Raw genomic sequence first — 22987 nt, forward strand, 5'->3', positions numbered from 1 at the left:
GAAGGAAGCCATAGGCTTTCACAATTGCATCATAAGAATTTGTACTGACCACTAACTCCACTTCTAAAACAACAGGATTATTCAAATAAAAAGACAACCAAGAATTTAATAAAGCCACAAGAAAACTATTAAGTTCTAAAACACAAATTACTAGCAAAAAAGGACCTGGGCAAGCATCCTTGCCCCAGACACACCTCCAAGTTCCAACCCCCTTTATGGTGGTCTTACACACAATCGCTTCATGCATACGGTTCAATTTTTTCAAAGAAAAAAACTAAGAACAAATGAGAAGAGATTTCAGAATAAATCATGTTATTCAATAAATTGTCACCTGAACGATACCCCTCGTCTACAAGATTGAAATGATTTTCTCATCACCATCACTAGAAAGCTGAAGACTAATTAGCCGCCACCTCCAGATCCATACTTCTTGCCAAACACGAGCACCTGCAGCTTGTCGTAACCTGCGAGCACACCAGCACCAGCTACAACACAGAGGATATTGGCACCAGCACCCTTGAAGAGGGATTTCGCCCCCTCATTCTTCAATATCGGAGCAACCACATCCATAGAGCTCTTGTACTTGACTGCCTCCCCTGAGATCATCATCACTCTTCTACGCACTGTATCAATAGGATAGGATGCGAGCCCTGCACCAATTGTGATGCCCCAACCCAAAAGGAAACTTGCAAAGAAACTATCCTGCAACCACCATAGATAGGCACAGAACCATGAAACCATGATATAACCATTTTCTTTTTCTTCTTTTTTTTTTTTCCTTTTATTTTTGGATGGGGAAGGGGAAGGCGGGGTGGCACAATCCTACAAACAAAATCCATTTTTTTAAAATACAGAAGCTCACGTCACAGCAATAAGTATCCATCAGCACAGGCATGTGCCAACCAGCTCAACGGATTACCAAGTTATCCCTTTAAACCACATCCCTTGAAGAGAGAGAGGGAGAGTGACACAGGAGAGCCAGTATGTGCATACCACATACAGAGACAGGGATGCCACTGGTTGCAGGTATAGAAAGAGAAATAGAGAGAGAGAGAGAGAGAGAGAGAGAGAGAGGCTGAGAATGGAAGGTGGACAGAGGAATATGGGGATGCAATGCCAGTGGTTGCAAACTTTGAAGATCACAAACCATGTGGGTTTGTGGGGGGAGGGGGGAGAGAGATTGCAGGTGTCAAGAGAGGGAGAAGGAAAGGTTGTGGCAGAATTTGCAGGTACACTGATCAAATTGGGTTTACAATCCTAGAGACATAAATATATTGGTTTATGAAATAACCTGGAAAACAGTTTACCCATTCACAACCACTAGTAAACAGCAGTGAAAAGACTATCAACATGTATATAAAGAACAAATATATTGGGGTAGTTTTCCTCTAAACATGTATATAAAGAACAAAAGTGCACTCTAGCCTAGAGACAAATATAGTGACTGACCAGCAAATCCCCAACAAGGACGACTGGCTTGAGGGAATCATACATCCCAAAGTAGAGACCACGATATACAATGATCCCAACACGAGATATTGAAACCACGGTGGAGACCAGCAGTGCCATCCAATTAAGGGTCTTCTTGTACACGTCGATCAGACCATTGAATTGCCTCTCTCCACCCTTCTTTGAAGCCTCTGCATCATTGGCCAAACGAGTTCGAGCATAGTCCAAGGAGTATACAAAGAGGAGGGACGATGCACCTGCAACTCCACCAGAAGCCAAGTTGCCAGCAAACCATTTCCAATAACCATCTTTGTCTTTCTTAAAGTTGAAAAGTCTCTTGAAGTAATCCTTGAAGGCAAAGTTCAAAGCCTGTTTGTTGAAACACAGATCATAATGGAATTAAGACACATTCAGTTTGAATTCAGAAACCAATCAGCCAACAGTTAAGGTGTGGGATCAATACCAGGTATTTGTGCTCCAATTGAATGACAATGGGAAACAAATTCACTGGCTCATCGCTGTCTATTGAAATCATGGCCAGTGGTGAGAGAGAGTGGGACCACCAATCCTGGTGGCCCCACTCAACATCACCATACATCATTTCAATTGAAAATGGTAACCATTGTATCATGATTATTCCAAAGTCCATTGAATTATATTATAAATCTACCAAAGATGGGATAGGCAAAAAAAATCAAAGAAACTATGGAAGTACGGAGCTGGACTCAGAACAGGACCTAAAAAGACACGAACAACCAAAAACCAATGATAGAGAAGAAGCACACCTGGGTAGGGAAGTAACGGATGACATTAGCAGTGTTCCCTCTCCACAAGGCAACAAAACCCTCATCCTTGATCGTTCGTCCAAAACAGTTCCCAATTCCCTTGTAGGGCTTTAAGAGCCTACCAGCCTTTATCATCTCATCCGAGTTTTGGATTAAGAGCTTCACACGCTCAATGGGAGCAGCGGCTGTTTTCGATACAGCAGCAGAGACTCCACCCATGAAGAAATCAATATTGAATCCACTCACACCTTTCTCAGAGGGAGCTTGAAACAAGACAGGTGAGACATGGGTGGCCACTGAGAGAGTGTGGCCAATGTGGGAAGCTTGATATAAGGAGTTGGGTATACCAACATGGTGCCTCTGATATTGAGGTCGGTAAATGTTAGTGTTTCGGGCCACAAAGCTTTGAGAAAAAGTTGGACCGAGTTGGACCTGGCTCGATATTTTGTGAATGACAGAGGGATACTGCAGTCGGTCCTCCATTTAGACCTTTTCTTAAAAATTATGAATGGTTTCAGTTATCACCAGCCAGAGAATACAATGGTAAGAAATCAAAAAATAGTAGGTTGTTTTCTTGCAAAGAAAAATGATAAAGTTAGAAACCAAAACTAAGATTGCTCGAGCAAAATAACAAGGTATAGTACATGATGCAATTACACAATCATCTTGAAATGCAAAGAAACAAAGGAACATAAAACCCGAACCCTTAATATTGCAAATGAAATTAGACAGCGTTGCATTATAGTTTCAACATAATCTACCTCTACAGTAAGAATCGTGCAAATAATTGTGATTCACATAAGAGTAAAAAAGTTAGTCCATTTAGAGCTCAAGCCTACTCAACTCACTGAATACACTTAAATTTTGCAGTAATAAACCCTTGCACAAATGATTATGATTCACATGGAGGAAAAAAATTGTCATATAGAGCTTAAGGAAACTCAATGCGTTGAATATGCTAAAACTGTACAAAGTAAAGGGCAAGAAAAAAAGGTAAAGGAGAGACCGGACATCAACCAAAAGCAAGGGTGAACAGACAACACACATTACCACATCTCCAACAAATATGTTGCCAGCTCTTCAATATCTTACTACAATCCTACATAAGCTAAAGAATATCAAAGTATCATTTATTTTCTTCATTTCACATAAATGTCACATGGGTTTTACACAAACAGATCAACACAAGACCAAAACACCGAAATACATCACACACCCATAGATATGAAAACATGTCTTTCTCTCGTGATGGGTGATATGACAGTCAGTTTAATAGGATCTCAAACTAGAGAATGTTTAATGTTAACAACCACACCACAGAGTGAAGTCACCGGCTGCAAGCAATACACATAAGAGGGAATCAGGCACCCATCCAGCTTTACTAAGCCCTAGGATGAAGCCCCCTATAGATCAATACAGAAAAAATTATGAAACCCACCACTTTTGGGACAAGACTCAATTAACAAAGCAAATCAGAAAAAACATGCAATGAATCAACATATGAGCTACAAATCAGAAAACACAGATAATGAATAAGAAGATGAGCTAGATCAAAGGCAGAATAGCCCTCAAAAGCTTCTTACAGTCCCAAAGTTAAAACCCTTAATAAGAAAACATCATACAATATTTCTCCACAAGACCACATACACAACCAGTTCCCAAAGAAGAAGATGCTTGATGGCAAACAGATCAGATGTAAAAAACGAAGACGTAAAGTAAATAAGCCCACCACTCTCAAAATAAAAAACGCAAGTAAAGAGACAAAACAGAAAGCAGAGGCAATAATAGAGAACATGAACAAGATCAGCTGCAGTAGCTACAACATTAAAGGCCTCAAATACACCACATTTGAAAACCGTAAATAAGAAAACAACCCATGAATAAAAAAATCGCAATTTCTCAACCAAACCGTGAATAAAATCATTTCCAAGAAAAAAAGGATGATTGGTATTAACCTGAGAAATGCATATGCCAACATACAGGGAAGAACAAGATTGAAATGCGAGTGTTAAAGAGAGAAAGAATACCTTGCAGAAGGGATGGTAGAATGGAAATAATCACCTCTCTCTCTCTCTCTCTCTCTCTCTCTCTCTCTCTCTCTCTCTCGGGGCCTGTTTGATAACTGGAAGCAAGTTCATGAACTGTAAATTGGAAGTTCCTCCTTGCTAGGAAGGTAGAAGTTACTGTAAGTAGTTCCTGGTTTCTGTGTTTGATAACTTCCTGGGAAATTAAAGAAGTTCCTGGTTTCTGTGTTTGATAACCTCCTGGAATGTTAAGTAAGTTCTAAGTATCTGTGTTTGATAACATGCTAAAGACTAGGAAGTTCTGAGTATTTGTATTGGATTAGCTGTAGAAGTAATAGGCAATATGTAAAATGTTAAAATTGAGACCTAGTTATTATTTATTTTTTATTAATTTTTGATAAAATATCAATTGAAAGTAAAGTACGTTGGATCGAGCGAGAGAGTTTTATTGATGAGAGAGAATTTTAATGATGAGTGAGAGAAACTTCCTAGAGAGAGATATTTGTATAACAATTGAAGCAAATGTTGCATGATAAACATCATTGCACCTCAAAATTGAAGCAATCTATAGACCATGTCAAGCACAACCTCAATTCAATATCGTGTACGAAATCAATAGTTTCGTAATCGACTGTCTTAAAATAGAAATCAATATATTTACTTGACTATTGTGGGTATACAATTTGTTGAGTCTTTTTACAATTATGAAATGGAATAGATGTTTAAATCTCATAAGAGGTAGTCGATGACTTTCTTCTTAAACCGAATACAAACTCTCTCGCTCTCTCGCTATTTCTCTCACACACACACGTGCACACTCATATCTATCGGCGGTCATGGCAATTATGGATTTGGTTTCCTGGATTTTATTGGACTGTGCTATAATAGCTTCAGCACAACAGACAAACACACATGCACAATTAATGCATCCATATGCAAGCAGTAAGAAACCATCCCATTCAACAATAACCTATAAAAATATATCTCATTCAACAATAAAACAACATTGTTGTTTGTCCCACAATGTTCCCAACATTAAAAAACAAAAGATTTAGACAACAATTAGAATTTTAACGAAAGAAAAGACTAGATGCTTAAGAAGACAGTCTTGAGATGCCGAGATTCCTTGAGGAAGACATCAATACCTATTTCTTCCCCCTTCCACATGGCTTCAATCCGAACCATCCGTGCCAAATATGTTCTCCAATTCGCTGAAGTATACAGGTAAAGACTTGCCTTTGTACTTTGTCATATAAGTAAACTCTTGTAAGGAGAACACACGTATGTATTGAATTTGAGTGAACATTGCACCTAAACTTGCAAAACCACAAAGAAATAGACAACAAATGCATTTCAACTCACCGCTGTACACTGATCCCATATGGCTGGTTCGGCAATCACCATTTGATTAGCCTTATCCCAGCCAAAACCTAGATGTCTCAAAATGTTTCTTACTTCTCTGTACATTGCTACAAACTGCTTGACCTTACGCTTCAGCCGTTCCAAGTCATAAAAGTTCCCATAATTACTTACCATACACTCTGTCATCCAGTTCCATGCGCCTTTCCTCACCCCCCCCCCTTCTTGACCTCTTTCAACAAGAGATCAATGAATTGGGCCTCCTCTACAGGGTTCCACTGGCTCATATTGTTATGGTAGTCTTTAGCAGTCATAATAAAGCCTCGTTAGGTGATTTCTTTAAACTAGATAGCACTAAATATTAAACATAAATAAATAATAAAAAGTACAAGGCATTATAGCTCAAACATAAATAGAGAAAATGCTTAGAAAGCCAGAACTAAGTACCACAGTGAATTTGCCAAAACTGTACAAAGTAAAACCATCATAGAATTCAACATAAAAAATCAGAAGAAGAATGCATTGACCACAATTTAGCATGCTGAACTGTTTAGCATTTAGCACACAAAAGGTTCCGAAGGTGTTCTCATATTCATAGATGCTCACATGAAAACCAACAAAATAGAATTTGAAACAAGCTAAATCACAATAACCAGTGCCTTCTTCTGCGTACAATACTGTTAATTATGTATTTCATTGATATGATGTGTGAAATGCAGTGTTTTAAATAACATTTTGTAATTAAATAAAGCTCCTTCCATTCAACCAATATAATACCAAATATGTAAATAGATTTTAACACTCAATGCACAGGCAACCTTCAAGAGCAAACATGTGCTAGTAATTAACTATCAAAAGATATAAGTACATCTACTTGGAAAAATGGCTTCTTCAACACAAATTTATAGGATATTAAAAGAGGACATGAGATTACGAAATAAAAATAAAACGATATGAATATAGCATTCATAGCCCACACCATTTTCACTCCTAATTACTACGTTGGCTCCCCTACCCATGAACAAAGAAAGAATACGAACAAACTCATTCTTCAAAAACTGAATGCAACATAAGCATGTCAAACCATAGTATTGGTATAACATACCATTGACTTATAACATGGCCAAATGACATAATTCGAATAAGTCTAGCCATACTATCAGATACACTTGAAGTTTGTAACCTCTCACAGATCAAATCAACATAAGTCAAGCAACAACCATATGTTGAGTAAACTCAAGGCAAACAATGGGCTATCAAGTTGATTTGAAGCAAGCTTTCCAGTAATTTCAGCCATTCAAACCCAATTTCAAACAAAATAATGATCCAGATATCATAAAAGATATCAATAATATGGATGCATCCAAGTAGTGATGAATATACAAACATGCACTACAAGAAAATTCTCTAAACTGTTTTGGAGAGGAAGGTTGTTCAAAGTGAGAGAGACATCCTCCATTAGTGAGCAAAAGGAGAGGCCATCAAAATGCCTTCTTTACCTCTTAACATTTTCTCTCCTTTGTAAACTCCAACACTCTTCTCTTCAATCATCTATTTAAAAAGGTCATGAATTTTTGTCTAACCCTCCCCTACAACAACGGTCGTCTTCAATTGTCAAAGTAAACAAGTCCTCGATTGTTTCACTGTAACCAACATTTCAAAAAATCTAAAAAACCCATAAAATCAAAATTAATCGGATCCCAATTATTTCTCTCCATGAAAAGTTCAATTTCTCACTGTAATTGCTCCTTGCATACTTTGCCCTTGCTTAACTTTTTCCCTCATTATCTCTTGTTGCAAATGTAGAAAAGGTTTGAGAGAGAACTGGAAATAGGAAAAAATGTTGGAGTAGGTTAGGGAAGAGACAGAGAAAGAATGGAAGAAAAAGTACAGAGGAGAGATATTTTCATCGATTCCACTGTGAATCAAGGAAATAAATCAGATTATACAGGAACATTCTCAATTTTGTTATGTACAGAACATCACCAAAAACCACTAAATAAACAAAGGAAATCCAAAACACAATAGGGAAAAAAAATATTTATCAAGGGACAATAACAATAGATAAAAGTTCCATACTGTAAACTGAAATTTCATGGCTCCCATTTCAAGCCACAAAATAAAGAACTATTGTAGTCCTCTAGAATCAGTAAACTCGAATCACCAATACATAAATATAAGAATCAAGCTTCCTGATTTTTTACATGCATTTGGGGCATCAAATATCATGAATCAATTAAATCAATCAGATTATCTTGACTCCCATTGCAAGCCATAAAATAAAGAACTATTATAGCTCTCTAGAATCAGTAAACTCGAATCACCAATACATAAATATATGAATCAAGGTTGCATACTTTTTACATACATTTAGGGCATCAAATATCATGAATCAATGAAATAAATCCAAGTATCTTGTTCACTTGTGTATGAAAAGAAATGGAACAAGAAACAAGAAGATAGAATAAAATCCAGCAGATTTACAACAGAGAAATATTGCTAAAGCCCCAAATTTTTTTAAAGCAGAATTCACAGGGATTCCATTTTTTCCCAATTTCTCAAATATTGGGAAATATTGGTAAAGCGCCAAATTATTTTAAGGAATCCCTGTAAAATATGGAAAGCCCTAAATCTTTTTACAGGGATTCTTAAAAAAAAAAAAAAATGAAAACAGAAAAAAAATTGAAAAATCTACATACAACTCTGATTGAGAGGTTGCTGCTCTTGCTCGCACTGGTTGCTCAAGCTCTTGCTCGCAGAGGGTGAGAGAGAGAACAGAGAGAAGGGAGCTCCAAGAAGAGAAGAGAGAGAGAGCAAGAGACAGGGCGAGCGAGCGGCTAGCTGTGCGAGAGGGGTGAAGAAATATGGCACAGGTGCGAAGAGGGGTGTTCTATTTTCAAGTTTCATGGTTTACTATGAAATTTTTTCTACCTGTAAAAGTGGAACATCAATAGTAAAATGAACTTATATTTTTATCTTACCTTTTTTTAATCAAATACAAAATATGAATAGTGACAGATAAGTTCCATCATCTGGGAACTAACTTCCTGTTATCAAACACGCCCTTAGAGTTAGGATGTGCCCTACAGCCTCTATACAATTAAGGTCCCTTTTATTTTCGCGACTCGTGTTCACCCCTTAACTCTGACTTAAGAGATTGAGAAGATATCCTTTTTCGATGTTTCTCTCTCAACATATTACACCCACATACATCTCTCTCTTTCTAAAGATTTAAAGAGATTGAGAAGAAGATATCCCTTAGAGTTAGGGATGTGTCCAATAACCTCGATAGAATTAAGGTCCCTTTCTATTTTTCCCCTTAACTCTGACTTAATAATGTAGTATAGATAACTTACACCTAATACTGAAGAATGGGAAGGGCCTCGTGAACATGGATAATGCCTCGTCAGGGAGAGTATGGAGTGCAGTGTGTTGAGAGAGAATAAAAGAGGGTGACGAGTTTCTTTAGCTTTTAGATGGGTGTTCTCGAAAGAGAACTATGCACGTTTGGTTCACATGAAATTGTTTTTTAAAAAATATTTTAAGTATGGGGATATTTTAATACCAATTGATTTTAGTGCATCTTTTCACACCAATTGGCAACTAATTGATGTAAAAACATTCTCACATTTAACCACATGAGAGAATGAAAATGTTTTCTAAAAAACAATTTCACGCAAACCAAACGTGCTTGTGAGGATAAGTTTGTGACGTATTCTTCAAACTTATATCAGATATGGCTCTCTCTCTCTCTCTCTGACACACACACACACGCACACACTCAAATGGGTCTTTTATCCTTTACGCGCCTTTTAGTGCAACAAAGTCCCTCTTTCTCAAATGCGGGTCAGGTCCGTACCCAAGCTAACTAGATTCCTCATGGACTCAGACCTGACCCCGGACACGGACCTGGACTTGGTTGGGTCCAATTCATTTAGACCCAAACTTGGGTCTAAAAAATAAAATACAAAAAACATTTTATATATGTATAACATTTATTTTTTCCATATTTTATATATTTATACTGGGTCGGGTCGACCCGGACCGGACTCAATCCAAATTGGAGATGGTGGATTGACCTGACCCAATTGCCACCCCTACTCTCAAAGTGGATTGATGAAGAACGAGGGTTGCTCCCCCCATTAGCTGGAATTTTTCACAGCTGCTACTTCTATGGTGAGTGTAATAGTATGGTGTGCGTAATAGTGTACACTCAAAAGTTGGCATAATGGTCTACACTTCAAGTTAATCATGAGTCTTAGCTAGTGCAAGACATAGGACTGTGCAAGGGAAATTCGAGCACCATATGATTTACAGGCGAAATTGCGATCTATACCAATTTTGAATTTGGCAACCAATAATTTGACATCAATCTTGTCTGATTTTGAAATATTGAGCCCTTTGGATTTTTAGCAAACCATCAATGTTTTTGGATGATCAGCCACACTGCGACTGAGACACAGCCGGACTCCCATTGGGAGCAGTGGTGGGGAATCTTGGACAGTAGGCGAAAACCCGATCCAGGAACATATCTCCCAGAACTTCGAGGACTGGCTCCATTCCATGCCTCATTTATCTCTCTATTACCAGCCACCACCCCATCACCACCACCGACAACCCCTCGCCCCCCCTTGTTCCACCACTACAATCGCCTAGCCACCACCACTCAATTCTCAAGTCCACCACCACAACTATCACTACCACCATTGCTCCTCCACCACCACCACCACCATTGCCACATAGCCACCATCTCCACCACCACCACCACCACTGTCACCACTCACCACCACTACCAAGCCACCAAATGTGCCACCAATTCCATCATCACCACCATAACCATCGCCAATTAGCCACCACCACTCCACCTGCCCCACCACTCCACCTGCCCTACCACTCCACCTGCCCCACCACTGCCACTGCTATCCGCAACCGCCACGACTATACTGCCTCCATTGTACTGTCACCATCACCACCAACATCGCACCACACAATAACAAATTGAATTCAAAATTTCAAATTTAAACAATCAAACAACCCTAGACAGCAAATTATGAACGACAAAATTGCCATTTGATCGATTACAATTTTGGAAAAATAGAAAAATCATTTAACCAAAGGGTTCGGACCTCAAATATTGCTCCAAAAGTGCAAACAAGCAGACCAAAGGGTTTGGACCCTTGGCTCAGCGGCTAGGGTTGCGGCTAGGGTAGTGAAACTATAACGTAACGTCGAGGGTTCCAATCCCCTACTTACTCATCAAAAGATGTTATAGACTAATGTGATGTCGTATGTCTAATAGTCGACGCTCGAAAGTAAGATTCAACACAAAGGCACTCTGATAAAATAAGTAGAAAAATCAAACTTCATCATGAAAGTTCAATCGGTTTTGCAGGAGGCATGCAGCAGGAGAAGCTCCGTAGTAAATGGAATATGCATGCATGAGTCTGTGTGTACTTAAAAACCACAAAAATGTGTAGGTCATAATTTGATAAACTAGAACTAATGACTCTTTGTGTATTGGCTTGCAAGCCTAGTCCTCAAGGATACCCTTGTTAGCCAAGCCCATATCGCAGAGTACCATTGCATGCTTTAATTTCAAATTCCTCATACAATCGCATGCGTTTAAGTTCAAATTCCTCAGATAAAACAAAAATGAATAAGAAACTAAATGAAGGTGCGTGATGTATTTCTAGAATATTCATACATGTTCCATTATTTCAATCGTATGTCATGAATGCTCAATGACCAAAATTAAGCTTCAACTTTTACAGAGGGGAATGTGATCAAGGAAATAGCCAAAAGCAAACCATCATTATGCGAGAAACATCAGCTTTGATTATGGGACGCAGTAGAAGAATATGCATGATATCAATGAAAGAAGGTTGCTCAAAGATGGATTCCAGAACTGGAGGCTCTTGTTAGTATTAGGTGACACTATAGAACCAAGAATGTTAACCTTCGGCATAATGTGGCAGCAAAAGTAAAATGGTTGTAATTGAGAATACAGAAAGCCCATGAACTGACGGCATCATCAAAGTGCTAGACTGTGTTGTTTTAGGGGTCAAACTTGGATGTCATATGCTGCACTGGATCTTCTTAACCATTCTTAGAAAATGTCACTACACAATTCATCCAAATTTGTTTCTCAATGAAGGCATTCCATGTGATAATAATCAGAGAAATACAGAGAATAATCTTTTAATGATGACATAGTATGCTAGAGAGCTGGAAACCTGGGTTTATCTTTAGCACTGTTATTCGTATGGCCATTGTTTACCTATCTAACAGATTTGAAAACATGATCCATCTCCCAGAGAAATATAAAAAGATGAACTCATCTTGCAGAATGGTCAAATGTTCAAGCTCTATGAGCAAAGATTGATAAAACTAAAGATTACCCCATTCATAAACAAAGAGGAGACCCGATAAAATGGATTACGCAACCCTCTGGAGCCAACAAACAATTTGACTAATGTAATTTAGGAAATACAAAAGTGTGGAGCTAGTTCATGCTATAAAAATCACATAGTGAAGAAGTCCTCTTGCTCCAACATTGGTTCTTCCCAGCTCCAAAGACCCACGGACTTTCTGACAATGGTCGCTGGGGTCTTCCATCCAAAACACCACAAGAAAAGGAGGAAGTTCGACAAGCAAGGACTGTGTAGAACCTTTGTTTGGGTAAATGGAATGTGTAGAACGTCAAATGTAAAGAAGAGAAATCCAACAAATATGCCATAAATATGAGTAATATTTTAAAAGAAAATAACATAGCAGGACCTACAGGTGCATATGACAATGTGAAAGGAAATAAGAACGACTCAAAAACAGGAGAGGAAGAGCAACTATTAGTGACAGATATCCAGGCTCTCTCAACAGTCAAAGGCTATATGCTATGCAATTTAGTATGTGTAAATCAAAAGACCGAGCAGGTTTGCAAAGATAAACATCAAGTCCAAGAAATGATAAAATCAGAAAGCATTGAAAATGACCATAACAAGAATATGGCTACAAATGTATCAGAATGAAAAGACAAAAAATTGGCTACAAACTACATTCGTCATTCCCAGAAAGCTTCATATAGTTTGGGGTTTAGATGTGTGCATTAAAATTCCCTCTGCTAATCCTTTCGATGGTTTCTAAGTGATCCTCAACAACAGAATCATCTCTTCACTCACACCTGCAGCCTCTATCAAAGACAATCCACACGCTCAGTATCTAAGGTTTGAGATCATGATGGTTACCATAACATGTTAGGAACTCACCAGGTTCAAACCAACTAGAGCCAAAACCAAGCATGAAAGCTCCTCTCTAAAGCCAAGATAGAAATAATCAAAACCGGCAACCCTGAGAAGTCTACTCGCAATCTAGGATCCACCAAGCTCAGAATTGACCAACCATATGCTGCACAAAGAAGAGGGCGCCATCAATGACACGCCACACATGCAAGAAGTTCAACCCTTTCCTACCGAGTGTTTGAATGAACGACTCGGGCCGAGTTCACCGCCCATGCCCGAGCAAAGTACCTGGCCCAAGTCTGAGTAACTCGGCCCGAGTTGGGCCGAGTGCTATAGAATAAAAGAAGAGTTAAACAAATTTTAAAAAATACAAAAAAACCAAAAAAATAGGAAATATATTTTGAAATTAAGATTAAACAAAACACATCGAAATGAGGTTAAAAAAGCAGTACAAAAATAGATTTTGAAAAATCAGTTTGTGAAAAGGGGTATTTTCGAAATAATCCAAAAAAAAGGAAAAATTGTAAGAGTAAGTATTCATGGCCAAAATACTGTCATCTTTGCCAAAATGATAGAACACATAAATAAACATGATGAAAATAGATTTCTTTTTTTTTGAATTTTTTATAATTCTTTTTTTTTTTTTTTTTTAAGATCAGTTGAACCCCCTACTCATGACAACTAGGGCTCAGCCACTGCCCGAGCAAGAGTAACTCGGCCAACTTGGTCGATTTTCAAACACTATTCCAACCCTCTGAAGCAAAGATGCAAAAGGAAGCAAAGATGTAAAAGGTAATGGCATTAGACAAGCCACTAATCCCTGATCAAATCCCTCCAGTTCACTCCGTCCAAACTCTCATGAGATCACCATTGGTTGAAAGTCCGCACCAAACCCCTACAAACGATTGATAAAAGAATATCAATAGCAGAACTCTCCTAAATAGAATTCCCCCCCAAACAAAAAAAAAGGAGTAATTGTGGAAGCACAAGCAGTAAGAAAGAAGATTTAATCCCTGCTCAACAGCAAACCTGATATGATTCTACCTCCTCCCAGCTCTAAACAGAAATAGAAAAAGACAGAAAAATGAGGAAAGTTCTAGTAAAATGAGGAAAGTTCTAGTACTTTTACCAGAAGTGTTGCTTTGGAAATGGAGCGCAAAGCACACTCTTCAGTTTATTGTGAAAGGCATCTTTACTCTCAAGCATTGCAGGGTCACATTATATAGGCCCAGAATGTATGAGAAGCAAACAAAAACATAACGAGAGAAATATACAAAATACTTATGAAGAAAAGAATGGGCAATGGGAACTCTATCTAAGCTAATATGATGTGGCTTTAAAGAGGTCAAGGTTGCACATCTCAGCTCTCTTCCTATATTTTTCATGGAACACATGGTGCCATCCAACCAAAAGCCAAAAGCCTGATCCTCTCAATCAACAAAAGAATAAGATAAGAGCTAAACATGTACACATTCTTCCCCATTGTTAAAAATATTATAGCCATTTCTTGAATTCTAAAGGCCTACTTTAAGAGCCAAAAGGATAACTGACAAACCTTGGCAGCTAATATTGGGTAAGAATGACAAAGATTAGAGGATAATCTCAATGTTAGGTCTTAGGAACCCTACCAAAGCAGGAATGACATTGCTTTGTTCCAGTTATATGTCCTCAGTTTAGCCAGAGATTTTTGCAGCCATCCTATTTCTATAGAATCACAAGGACAAATGAAGGAAACAGATACAGGGGAGGTAAACTACCTATTTACAAAAATATCACATCCTTTGGCATTAAGGCTATCTAACAACTCAGCACACTCTGAAAAATGGCACATTCAAAAAATATTGTGCTGCATGTCTGTGAAACATGAAAATATGAAACCTCGATATAAGTTTCTCTTAGCTATTGGAGCAAAGCTAGAAAGAAATATATCTCCAATTTCTGGAAATTTATCTCAATAAATGTTTATCTCCAATATTTGCATACAACTGTCTCTGGCCAATCTCTATCTTCGTTGATACTCAACCAACACAATTTAGACCAAGGCCTTTTACGTTCAAAAGAATGTAGCTGGAGGACAGAAGCATCCACTCCCTCATCCCCCCGTGGTGGTGGTCTTCTAAGGTCCAAGGATAGGCAGATTTAAAATTTGCGAAAAGTTTCAGCTCCTAAAGAAAACATTAGTAGTCTGGAACCGTAACCACTTCGGGTTCTTGTTGGTGTTGGGGCCCCTCAAGGTATAGCTCTTAATCACAAATGGGAGTGAACGATAGCCATGTGACTCTAGAATCTTGGGTTACTAGGACCACGAGTGGCACAGACCTAATAGCTTGGAGCAAGGGTCTATCAAAGAAAAAGATATGGATGATACAAAATTAGAGAAAGATTCAAAAACCAAAGATAAAAGAAGTACTTGCTGCTTAAGGGTTTTTAATAAAATCCATAACAAGATGCTTAATTATGCTTGAGTATATCTCTCATAAAAAAATCCTAAACAAGACTTAATCCTGGCCAGGCCATCCAACAAATCTAATCATGGCCACTTATTATATAAAACTTTCAGTAAATAAAAAGGCATAAAACATTTTAGAAATTATTACTTATGCCCCTAAGTAAACAAAATGACTCAAGTTATAAATAAAAGACTTAAATGATAGATTCAATGACTATTTTGCCCTTCTGCAATTCCTCTTGTAAACTTTAAGATTGTTTCTCCTATCTAGATACTCTAGAGCAATATTCTAGGATGCATCAATCCCCCCTTCCTCAAAAGAATTCGCCCTCAAATTCGGCGACTCATCATCGGAGGTATCATCACGATATGGAATGAGACGCGACATTAAAAACAACGAAAGTTCGAATATGGCTGGAAAGCTTCAATTGTAACCATTGTCATTAATCTTCTGCACCACTTCACATGGTCTAATCTTGTGCTAGCTCAACTTATGATATTCAGAACAACTTGGTCTACAATCATGAACAAGCATAGGAGGGAAGAGTCTTGAATCACTTCTAACGATACGTCCGGCGATATCCATTCAAAATAACTTTGTAGGAAATCACACATCTATGACTTGTAAGATTGAGAATTGAAACCGCCAAAACGAGATTGCCAATCTTGCAATGAATTGATGAGAGTGCAATGCTAAAGCAAAGATTACAGCAAAACCCACATTTCACAGTTTTAGCATAAGCCTGCTTAACTGCTTCCATACTCTCCAATCAATCCACTACACCATTTTGATGTAACAATACCAACAAGGGTATATTGAGAAGACCAAAACCCAGAATTTTTCATCAACAAGGGTATATTGAGAAGACCAAAACCCAGAATTTTTCATCTCTTGGAAACATTGTAACTAGACCTTAAATATATACATTTCAAAATAGAGACCAACAATTTCCCTGTCATGGTGCCTCTCATAGGCATCTCATCCATCACATTTTGTGCTCATTGAAAACTAACACTGCTGTGATACAAGTGCGCAACACTATCAATCATAAACATATTTGAGGAAAACTCTTCTCTTAGGATGCAATAAAAACTTTGAACTCTGAGGATCATTCTTACTGAATTTGGTGAGGTTAAGATCCAAACATTAGGCTCCGATTACATTTTCAGGGAAGACGATAAGGAATTGATTTGGTTCTTCCATCAAAGTAAAGCAACAACTCAGCCTGAGTTCTCTTATAGAGAATGAATTCAGCAACCCTTTGGAGAGAATCTCCTATATTAAACTCACTACCTGAGAGTTCAGGAGAAAATACCTTGAACTCTTTGGTGTGAACCTTACTTGACACTTTAAATTCAAGTGAAACCCGAAAAAAAGAACATCATATCATGACCTCCATCAACACCATTCTCTCAACTTTCTTTGGGGACTAAGAAACCAATTACCTCTAATATTTTGGGAACAACTCCTTGAAATCGAGCCTATTATTCTTCAAGAATAGGAGCATCCACAAAATCCTCTCCAATGATAGGATCTTTTTCTTGATCCTCTTTCAGGATTGGATCACCATTAAAGCACAGATTACTCACTTCTTTCGCAATACGCAAATCTTCATCCACGTACTTGTCAAAGACTAGCGATAAGTCCAAGTCCAAAACATGCTGAACTTGAGAACCATTTGATGAGAACAAAGTTTCTCCATACTTTTCTTGGATTGGGATCTCAACATCGATATTGGTTTCCCACCTCCAACTATCCCTATACAAACGATCAGCTACCTATCTCCTTGGAGCTTGAACATGGAAGGGATTTATGGATTCCTCATCTGTCGCGATCTCATCCTCCCAAGATGGGGCTTCCATCTGCGCCAAACGCAGAGCTGGGATTTCAACCAATCTCCTTAGATCTGAAATCCCTTCTTGCGAACTAGCATTAAAAGCTTCTACGGTTGCCACTTTTCCTCTACATGGAGACATGGTTGCTGATCTAGGGCGCAAAAATCAATGCTAAAATACCATCCATCCCATGCTACAATACCATCCGTACAGTGCTAAAGTATTGTGCTACAATATCGTGCTATAGTATTGTCCATACAATACTAGAATATCATACATATCGTTGGGCTCGTATACCAACCTAGCGCAGACCTAGTAGCTTGGAGCTAGGGTTTATTAGAGAAGAAGATAGGGGAAGATCCAAACTTAGAGAATTTTCAAAAACTAGAGATGAACACTTGCTGCTCTAGGATTTTGATAAAAATCTGTAACAAGTTGCTTCATTATGCTTGAGTACATCTCTTAAAATAAGAAAACCCTAAATAAGACTTAATCCTGCCCATCCAACTAATCTAATCATGGTCATTAATTATAAAAGACTTTAAGTGAATAAAAAAACCCTCTCGAAATAACTACTTATTCCCCTAAGTGAATAAAATGACTTAAGAAATAAACAGAAGACATAAAGGGCAGATTCAATGACTATTTTTCCCTTCTATGGTTCCTCTTGTAAATTTTAAGCTTACCTCTCTCATCTAGATACTTTAGAGCAGTATTCTAGACTGCATCAAAGAGTCACAACCCCGGTTTGTTATGAGGCTTGAGTATGTGAGAGGCACCTAGAGGGTTGAGGGTTATCTATTTTTAGGGTCAGATTGTTTTATACCTCATGATGGTGTGTAAGTAAAGACACCGCTTCCCAGAAATTCTAGCTTATAGGATTCCCAGAAACCTTAGCTTTAAGTCGTAGGGACCACAATAGTCTAATATAGCCTAGAGCACCATTTTCTATAGTCCGAACACCCTAATTACCTAAAATCTAAGTAGCCTAAACTAGTCATCTCAGACCCCCCTGAAGCTAATAAACATAGAGAACTAACCCAAATACCAATCTGATACCAAGAAACCTCAAATCCAACAACCTAAAGTCCTAACCTTGTTGACCCCTTAAAACTCCCCCAAATTCACCCTAACCAAGCCTAGATTGTACGGCAGATCGAGAGCTTTCCAACGATTCAAGAATCATTCAAATCCGACTTTCTGTTTTAAAGTTATGGCCTAAACAAATTGTTCAGTCAAAATGGCACCCAGATCCCTATGCACAGGCCTCCCCATGTCGTGCATAGGCTGCTAGTCATGGCCTGCTGTGAGCCCATGGGCAGCGAACGACAAGCAGCATGCCTTGAGGACCCAACCACCTTTGACCCTACTAGAAACCCTGGAACGTTGGCTTTGACCAAAGCAAGATACATCCTAATCACCAGATCGAGTCAAATCTCCTCATATAATTAGGAAAATTTATTTTGAAAACCCATAACCAATTTTTAGAACTTTCAGAAGCGTCCCAAGCCTCAGTCTACATAAACAGCCTAGAAAAATACCATAAATTATTCCAAAAAAATCCCCAAAAATATAGAAATTCCTAGAAGTTCCCATAAAATTAAGAAAAAATCCTAATAAATCCCAAAAAATATAGCAATTCATGAAAAATCCTAGAAGACCTAAAATCTTAGGAAAAGCCTTAGAAAAGCCCTAGGAAAATCCTAGATCTCGAAACCTTAACAATCCCAATTAGGAATCAGAAACCCTAAAACCTAAATCTAGGAAAATCCAACCTAATTCCAACAATTTCATATCAATCCCTCAAGCAAGAGCATCAAGCAAGGAGAAGGTGTGTGAAAGGGTGCCTGATCCAAGCTCGAAACTTCGAGTTTCGAGTCCCTGGGTAAGATTTCTCTACGTTCCTTTATTTTTTTATTTTTTTCCTATTTTATTAAATTTTCTTTAGTTAAATTCTTAGATCTAGCTAGCCCTGCCAACATATTCAAAAAGGAGTCACATCTGCCCAAATATGTATCAATTTTGCATCTATAATTTGACCGACCCCACTTCTCTATCTATCTATTCAATTCTAGCTACTTTGGCACGAATTTGAGGGAATCTCCTCAAATTTGCATGTAAAAAATTGGCCAAGGCAACAAGTACCATTGATATTTTACTGTGATAAGAGCTAGAGTATTTTCTTAATAATAGCTTTGCATGATAAAGTTAGGCTTTGAGAGGACATCAGCCTAAATCCTAGACCTCAAACTTTCTCATGGCATGTGCCTACACAGTCACAAATGGGAAGCCACTCTTCCATAAGTGATTCACTTGGAACAAAAATGCCCGTACCAAGAGAGGACTCAGCATCCATACGAGTGCATGTGCGTGTCCTTAAGGGTCCACCTGCAATCCACTATATCTTTGCCATAGACTGTTGGTCATGGACTTGTTCGGTTATTCTAAGAAAGTGATTTTGGGCTCTGGATCTAGCTAGGTGGAGTTCTCCAATGCCAATTCAGCTCCAAGGATTCTAATTTCCCTTATTAATATTTTTATATGATTCCAAATTGTGTTATTTTAATGGAGTATGTTTTGGCAAATTTTTGGGAATTTTGTTGCGATTGTTCTAGATTTTTTTGAGCTTATACTGAGAATTTTGAAATTGTTTTTAAAAACGAAACAAAAGGAAAGGCACCTAGGTTGCACATGACACACAAATGGCCAATGGGTGTCACGTGGGGGTTGACGTGGCTGCACATTAGTGCCACATGAGCATGACTTGTGGGGTGACATCAAGGCTTGTGGGGACCATTTTGTCCATAGAGATATTGTGTGTTACGAGATTTATGGTCATTAAAGTGTATTTTGAGAAATATGGGAAATTATTTTGAGCACATGTTTAATGTATGGGATTGGTTGGTTATGTGCACATGGCATGGTCTTCTAGAAGGGGTATAGGGTTTGGTATTATCATTGAAACCCTAAGTCCTTTTGGAATTAAGTTTAGAATTACCTATCCAATGTGACGTCATATGATTGGGTGCACAAGCACACCAAGATGACATGGAGTTTGAGGGAATTATCAAATTCAAATCGCTTCTAAAAGGTTTGCTAATTTACGTGAGGGGCATGTCCCTACCTATGCTTTCTCATATTATTTAATTGAGTTAGTGTGATCAATTGTGGAAGAAAGTTGAATTTAATGTGAATTTGAGTTTAAGATTAATGATGGGAAATTTGGAGTAAATTTAGGAGAGTCATTAGGAGGATAATGGTGTTAAGCCCCATCCCTTTATCAAGATGTTATGATGAGTCATAACTCGTAGGTGACGACAATCAAGCTCTCTCTCATGTGTCATGTCATGGATGACTTGTATCAATGGCGAAGATTAACTCATCTAAAAGAATCTCTATAACAACTTATAACTATCCCCCTTGGTTGCTCATTAGAGTATTTCATTCTCTCATTAGTGTGGCACGGCCCCCTTATGGTTCTCTGTCTCCTCATCTGAGTGTGGTTTCGGTGTGAGAAAGAAAGGAGTTAGGAGTGAGAATTAAGTGAGATTGAAGCTCTATTAAAGCTTCATTTCAAGCTAGGAGGTAAAACCTTAACTCCATAATAATTCAATTTTGGAGAATTCATCATCAAGCCATGTATCCTTGGAGCTTTTGGTGGCCGTAAATCTCCATTTACAGTAAGGTATCATTAGCCCCTTAACCTCTCGTTTCATAAGATCTTGACCTTTTTATCCTTGAGTATGAGCACTTGATTCCTAGTTCATTGATTCAACTTTGGAGAGATTTTGATTGAAAAATCTTGAGATTTAATCACTCCACTTATCTGCAATTTTTGGATCCAAATCAGTCAATTAATTCATCTCCTTGATAATTTAATTTGGTGAAATTTTGAGGGGAAACTATACCAAAATTTTCCCATGCTCATATTGCTTAATTCTACACCAAATTGAGTGTTTTTTAGCTCTTCTCTCCCACATTTCTCTCACTTCAGGATCCAAAATTCTTGAGCCTCTCCTTAATGAAAATTGCCACAACTTCTAGTTTAAATGATGCTTTAATGCTTTGCATTAAGATGATGTGAAATTGGCCGAAATCTTGGTGTCATCCGAGCAGTCATTCCATGGTATGCAACAAAGTCTTTGGCCGTGAACCGGGCAAAAGGAGTTCAACCCTTTGCTTCTCATGATCAAGATCCATAGAGCACTTGACCATAATTGAGTTTGTATGTGGAGATGGAGTTTTATGGTGCGTTTGTCTTTGGGAATTGATGTATAATTTTTGCAATGTATTTGTGAAGTACTGAATTTTATGGCACATGAATTTTAAGGGGGTGTTTATTCAATCTCCATGTGTAGTTTTCTTGGACTTTGTCAAGGGACCTAAATAGAGTAATAATCCTTGGATTTTAGTTTTACGGATATTCTTAAAGCGGCTGTAATTCATTTGTAAGTGGCTGTAATTGAAAGCAAAGTTGTTGTATGTCATGTTATTGAGTTGTATTTTAAAGTTGTGGCTGTAATTGAAAGCAAAGTTGTTGCATGTCATGTTATTGAGTTGTATTTTAAAGTTGAGGATTCCATTGTAAGAGAATCTTTGAAGTCTTTTAACTTAGACTTGGTTCCATACACTATCAATGATCATTATCATGATCATCATAATCATCATCGTCATCAGAGCCTTTTCCCAACTAATTGGGATCGGTTACATGAATTCTAGTCCACCGTTCTGCTCTATTAAGGGTCATACATTATCAGCTCCTACCAGCCAAATAATTGTCCCTCCTATCTGAAATCGAAGAACTCAAGTTTATTGGGGAACAAAGCGACCATTCTTCCCCTAGTTTACCAGAAGATCTTATGCAAAATTACACCTAGAGAATACCATGAAACAAGAAAATATTTTGGTACCAATATCTAGAATAAAATGGCTCAAAGACGAGAGAGAAACACCACCTATTCCAAAAAACTACCAACTACGGGACTAATGCCATTATACGTATTAAAGATCAGGGTTGAAATCTTCGAAGATAATGAAAATATTTGTAGGATCATTACTTCGTTCTCCCAAACCCTATTGTCTATAGAAAACATCGTTAGACAAATAATGAAAAACATCTCATTGCTCAAAGCCATCTTCCTTATCATTCTCTTTCATGAGTTCTGAAGTCCATTCGCCTGGATGTCTAAGAATGGTCGCTGAATTCCCTAACAGGGGAGTGATCAACAAGGGCATCAAATATTTCAGACCGGTTAGTCTAATTAACAGCTCATACAAGGTCATAGCCATGGTCCTTGCCTCTCTGACACATCTTGAGCCAAGTCATCTCCCGTTACCAAGGTGCTCAATTTGAAGGCATGCAGATCCTGGACGATGAACTATAGCTTCCAATCCAAATCCCTAATAATCTGCAAGTAAGATCATAACAAGGCCTACTACATTAGGAAACCTCGACTACATCCTATCCTTGATGGATTTTGGTTCGAAGTGGAGGTCCTGGGGCCTTTTTCATCCAACGACTTGACCATTTATGTACTACCACAAACTCTGTGGAAAACCTCTTACCTGACCATGGAGACCATCCTTTGGTCTATTTGGCTCAAGAGGTACCAAGGAATCTTTGAAAGCTCATCGACCCAAACATCACCTCCAGAGTTCTAGGCCTCCTAACATAAAACAATTGGCCATTACTCTAGCGCAGATTTATTCAATCAGGAACACCACATCATCCAATCATGCTTGCCTGCAACCCCAAGATCCTCCTTGTGGTTGCCTCTCAAGCCAGGCGTTATCAAATTCAATTTTGATGACGGCCCTTTGGGAAACCAAGACATGCAGGAATTGGGGGAC

The 22987-nt window shown here is 38.2% G+C and overlaps 2 protein-coding genes and 1 pseudogene across 3 annotated transcripts in view; all 3 read right to left on the reverse strand.

Moving 5' to 3' along the window:
- On the reverse strand, window positions 1-1509 carry LOC148783125 (ADP/ATP translocase 3, mitochondrial-like). The gene is made up of 2 exons (XM_088858165.1): window positions 1450-1509; window positions 1-702 (listed from the first exon to the last, which is right to left on the reverse strand). Exons 1-2 carry the CDS (start codon window positions 1492-1494, stop codon window positions 403-405), a joined length of 345 nt encoding a protein of 114 aa, XP_088714291.1. The 5' UTR covers window positions 1495-1509; the 3' UTR covers window positions 1-402.
- On the reverse strand, window positions 1450-13019 carry LOC18439176 (ADP/ATP translocase, mitochondrial-like; annotated as a pseudogene). The gene is made up of 3 exons (XR_016049298.1): window positions 12880-13019; window positions 2235-2723; window positions 1450-1818 (listed from the first exon to the last, which is right to left on the reverse strand). The product of XR_016049298.1 is annotated as an ADP/ATP translocase, mitochondrial-like (transcript).
- Window positions 12578-22987, reverse strand: part of SDP1 (Patatin-like phospholipase family protein) — a 22910-nt gene continuing 12500 nt past the window's right edge. Inside the window, exon 6 of the transcript XR_002281797.2 lies at window positions 12578-13747. The gene's annotated coding sequence lies outside the window, so the exon portion shown is untranslated. The remainder of the gene's footprint in view (window positions 13748-22987) is intronic.

This window comes from Amborella trichopoda, chromosome 2, assembly GCF_054954075.1.
Source record: "Amborella trichopoda isolate Santa Cruz 75 chromosome 2, AtrichopodaSantaCruz75HAP2 v2.0, whole genome shotgun sequence".
Taxonomy (NCBI): Eukaryota; Viridiplantae; Streptophyta; class Magnoliopsida; order Amborellales; family Amborellaceae; genus Amborella; species Amborella trichopoda.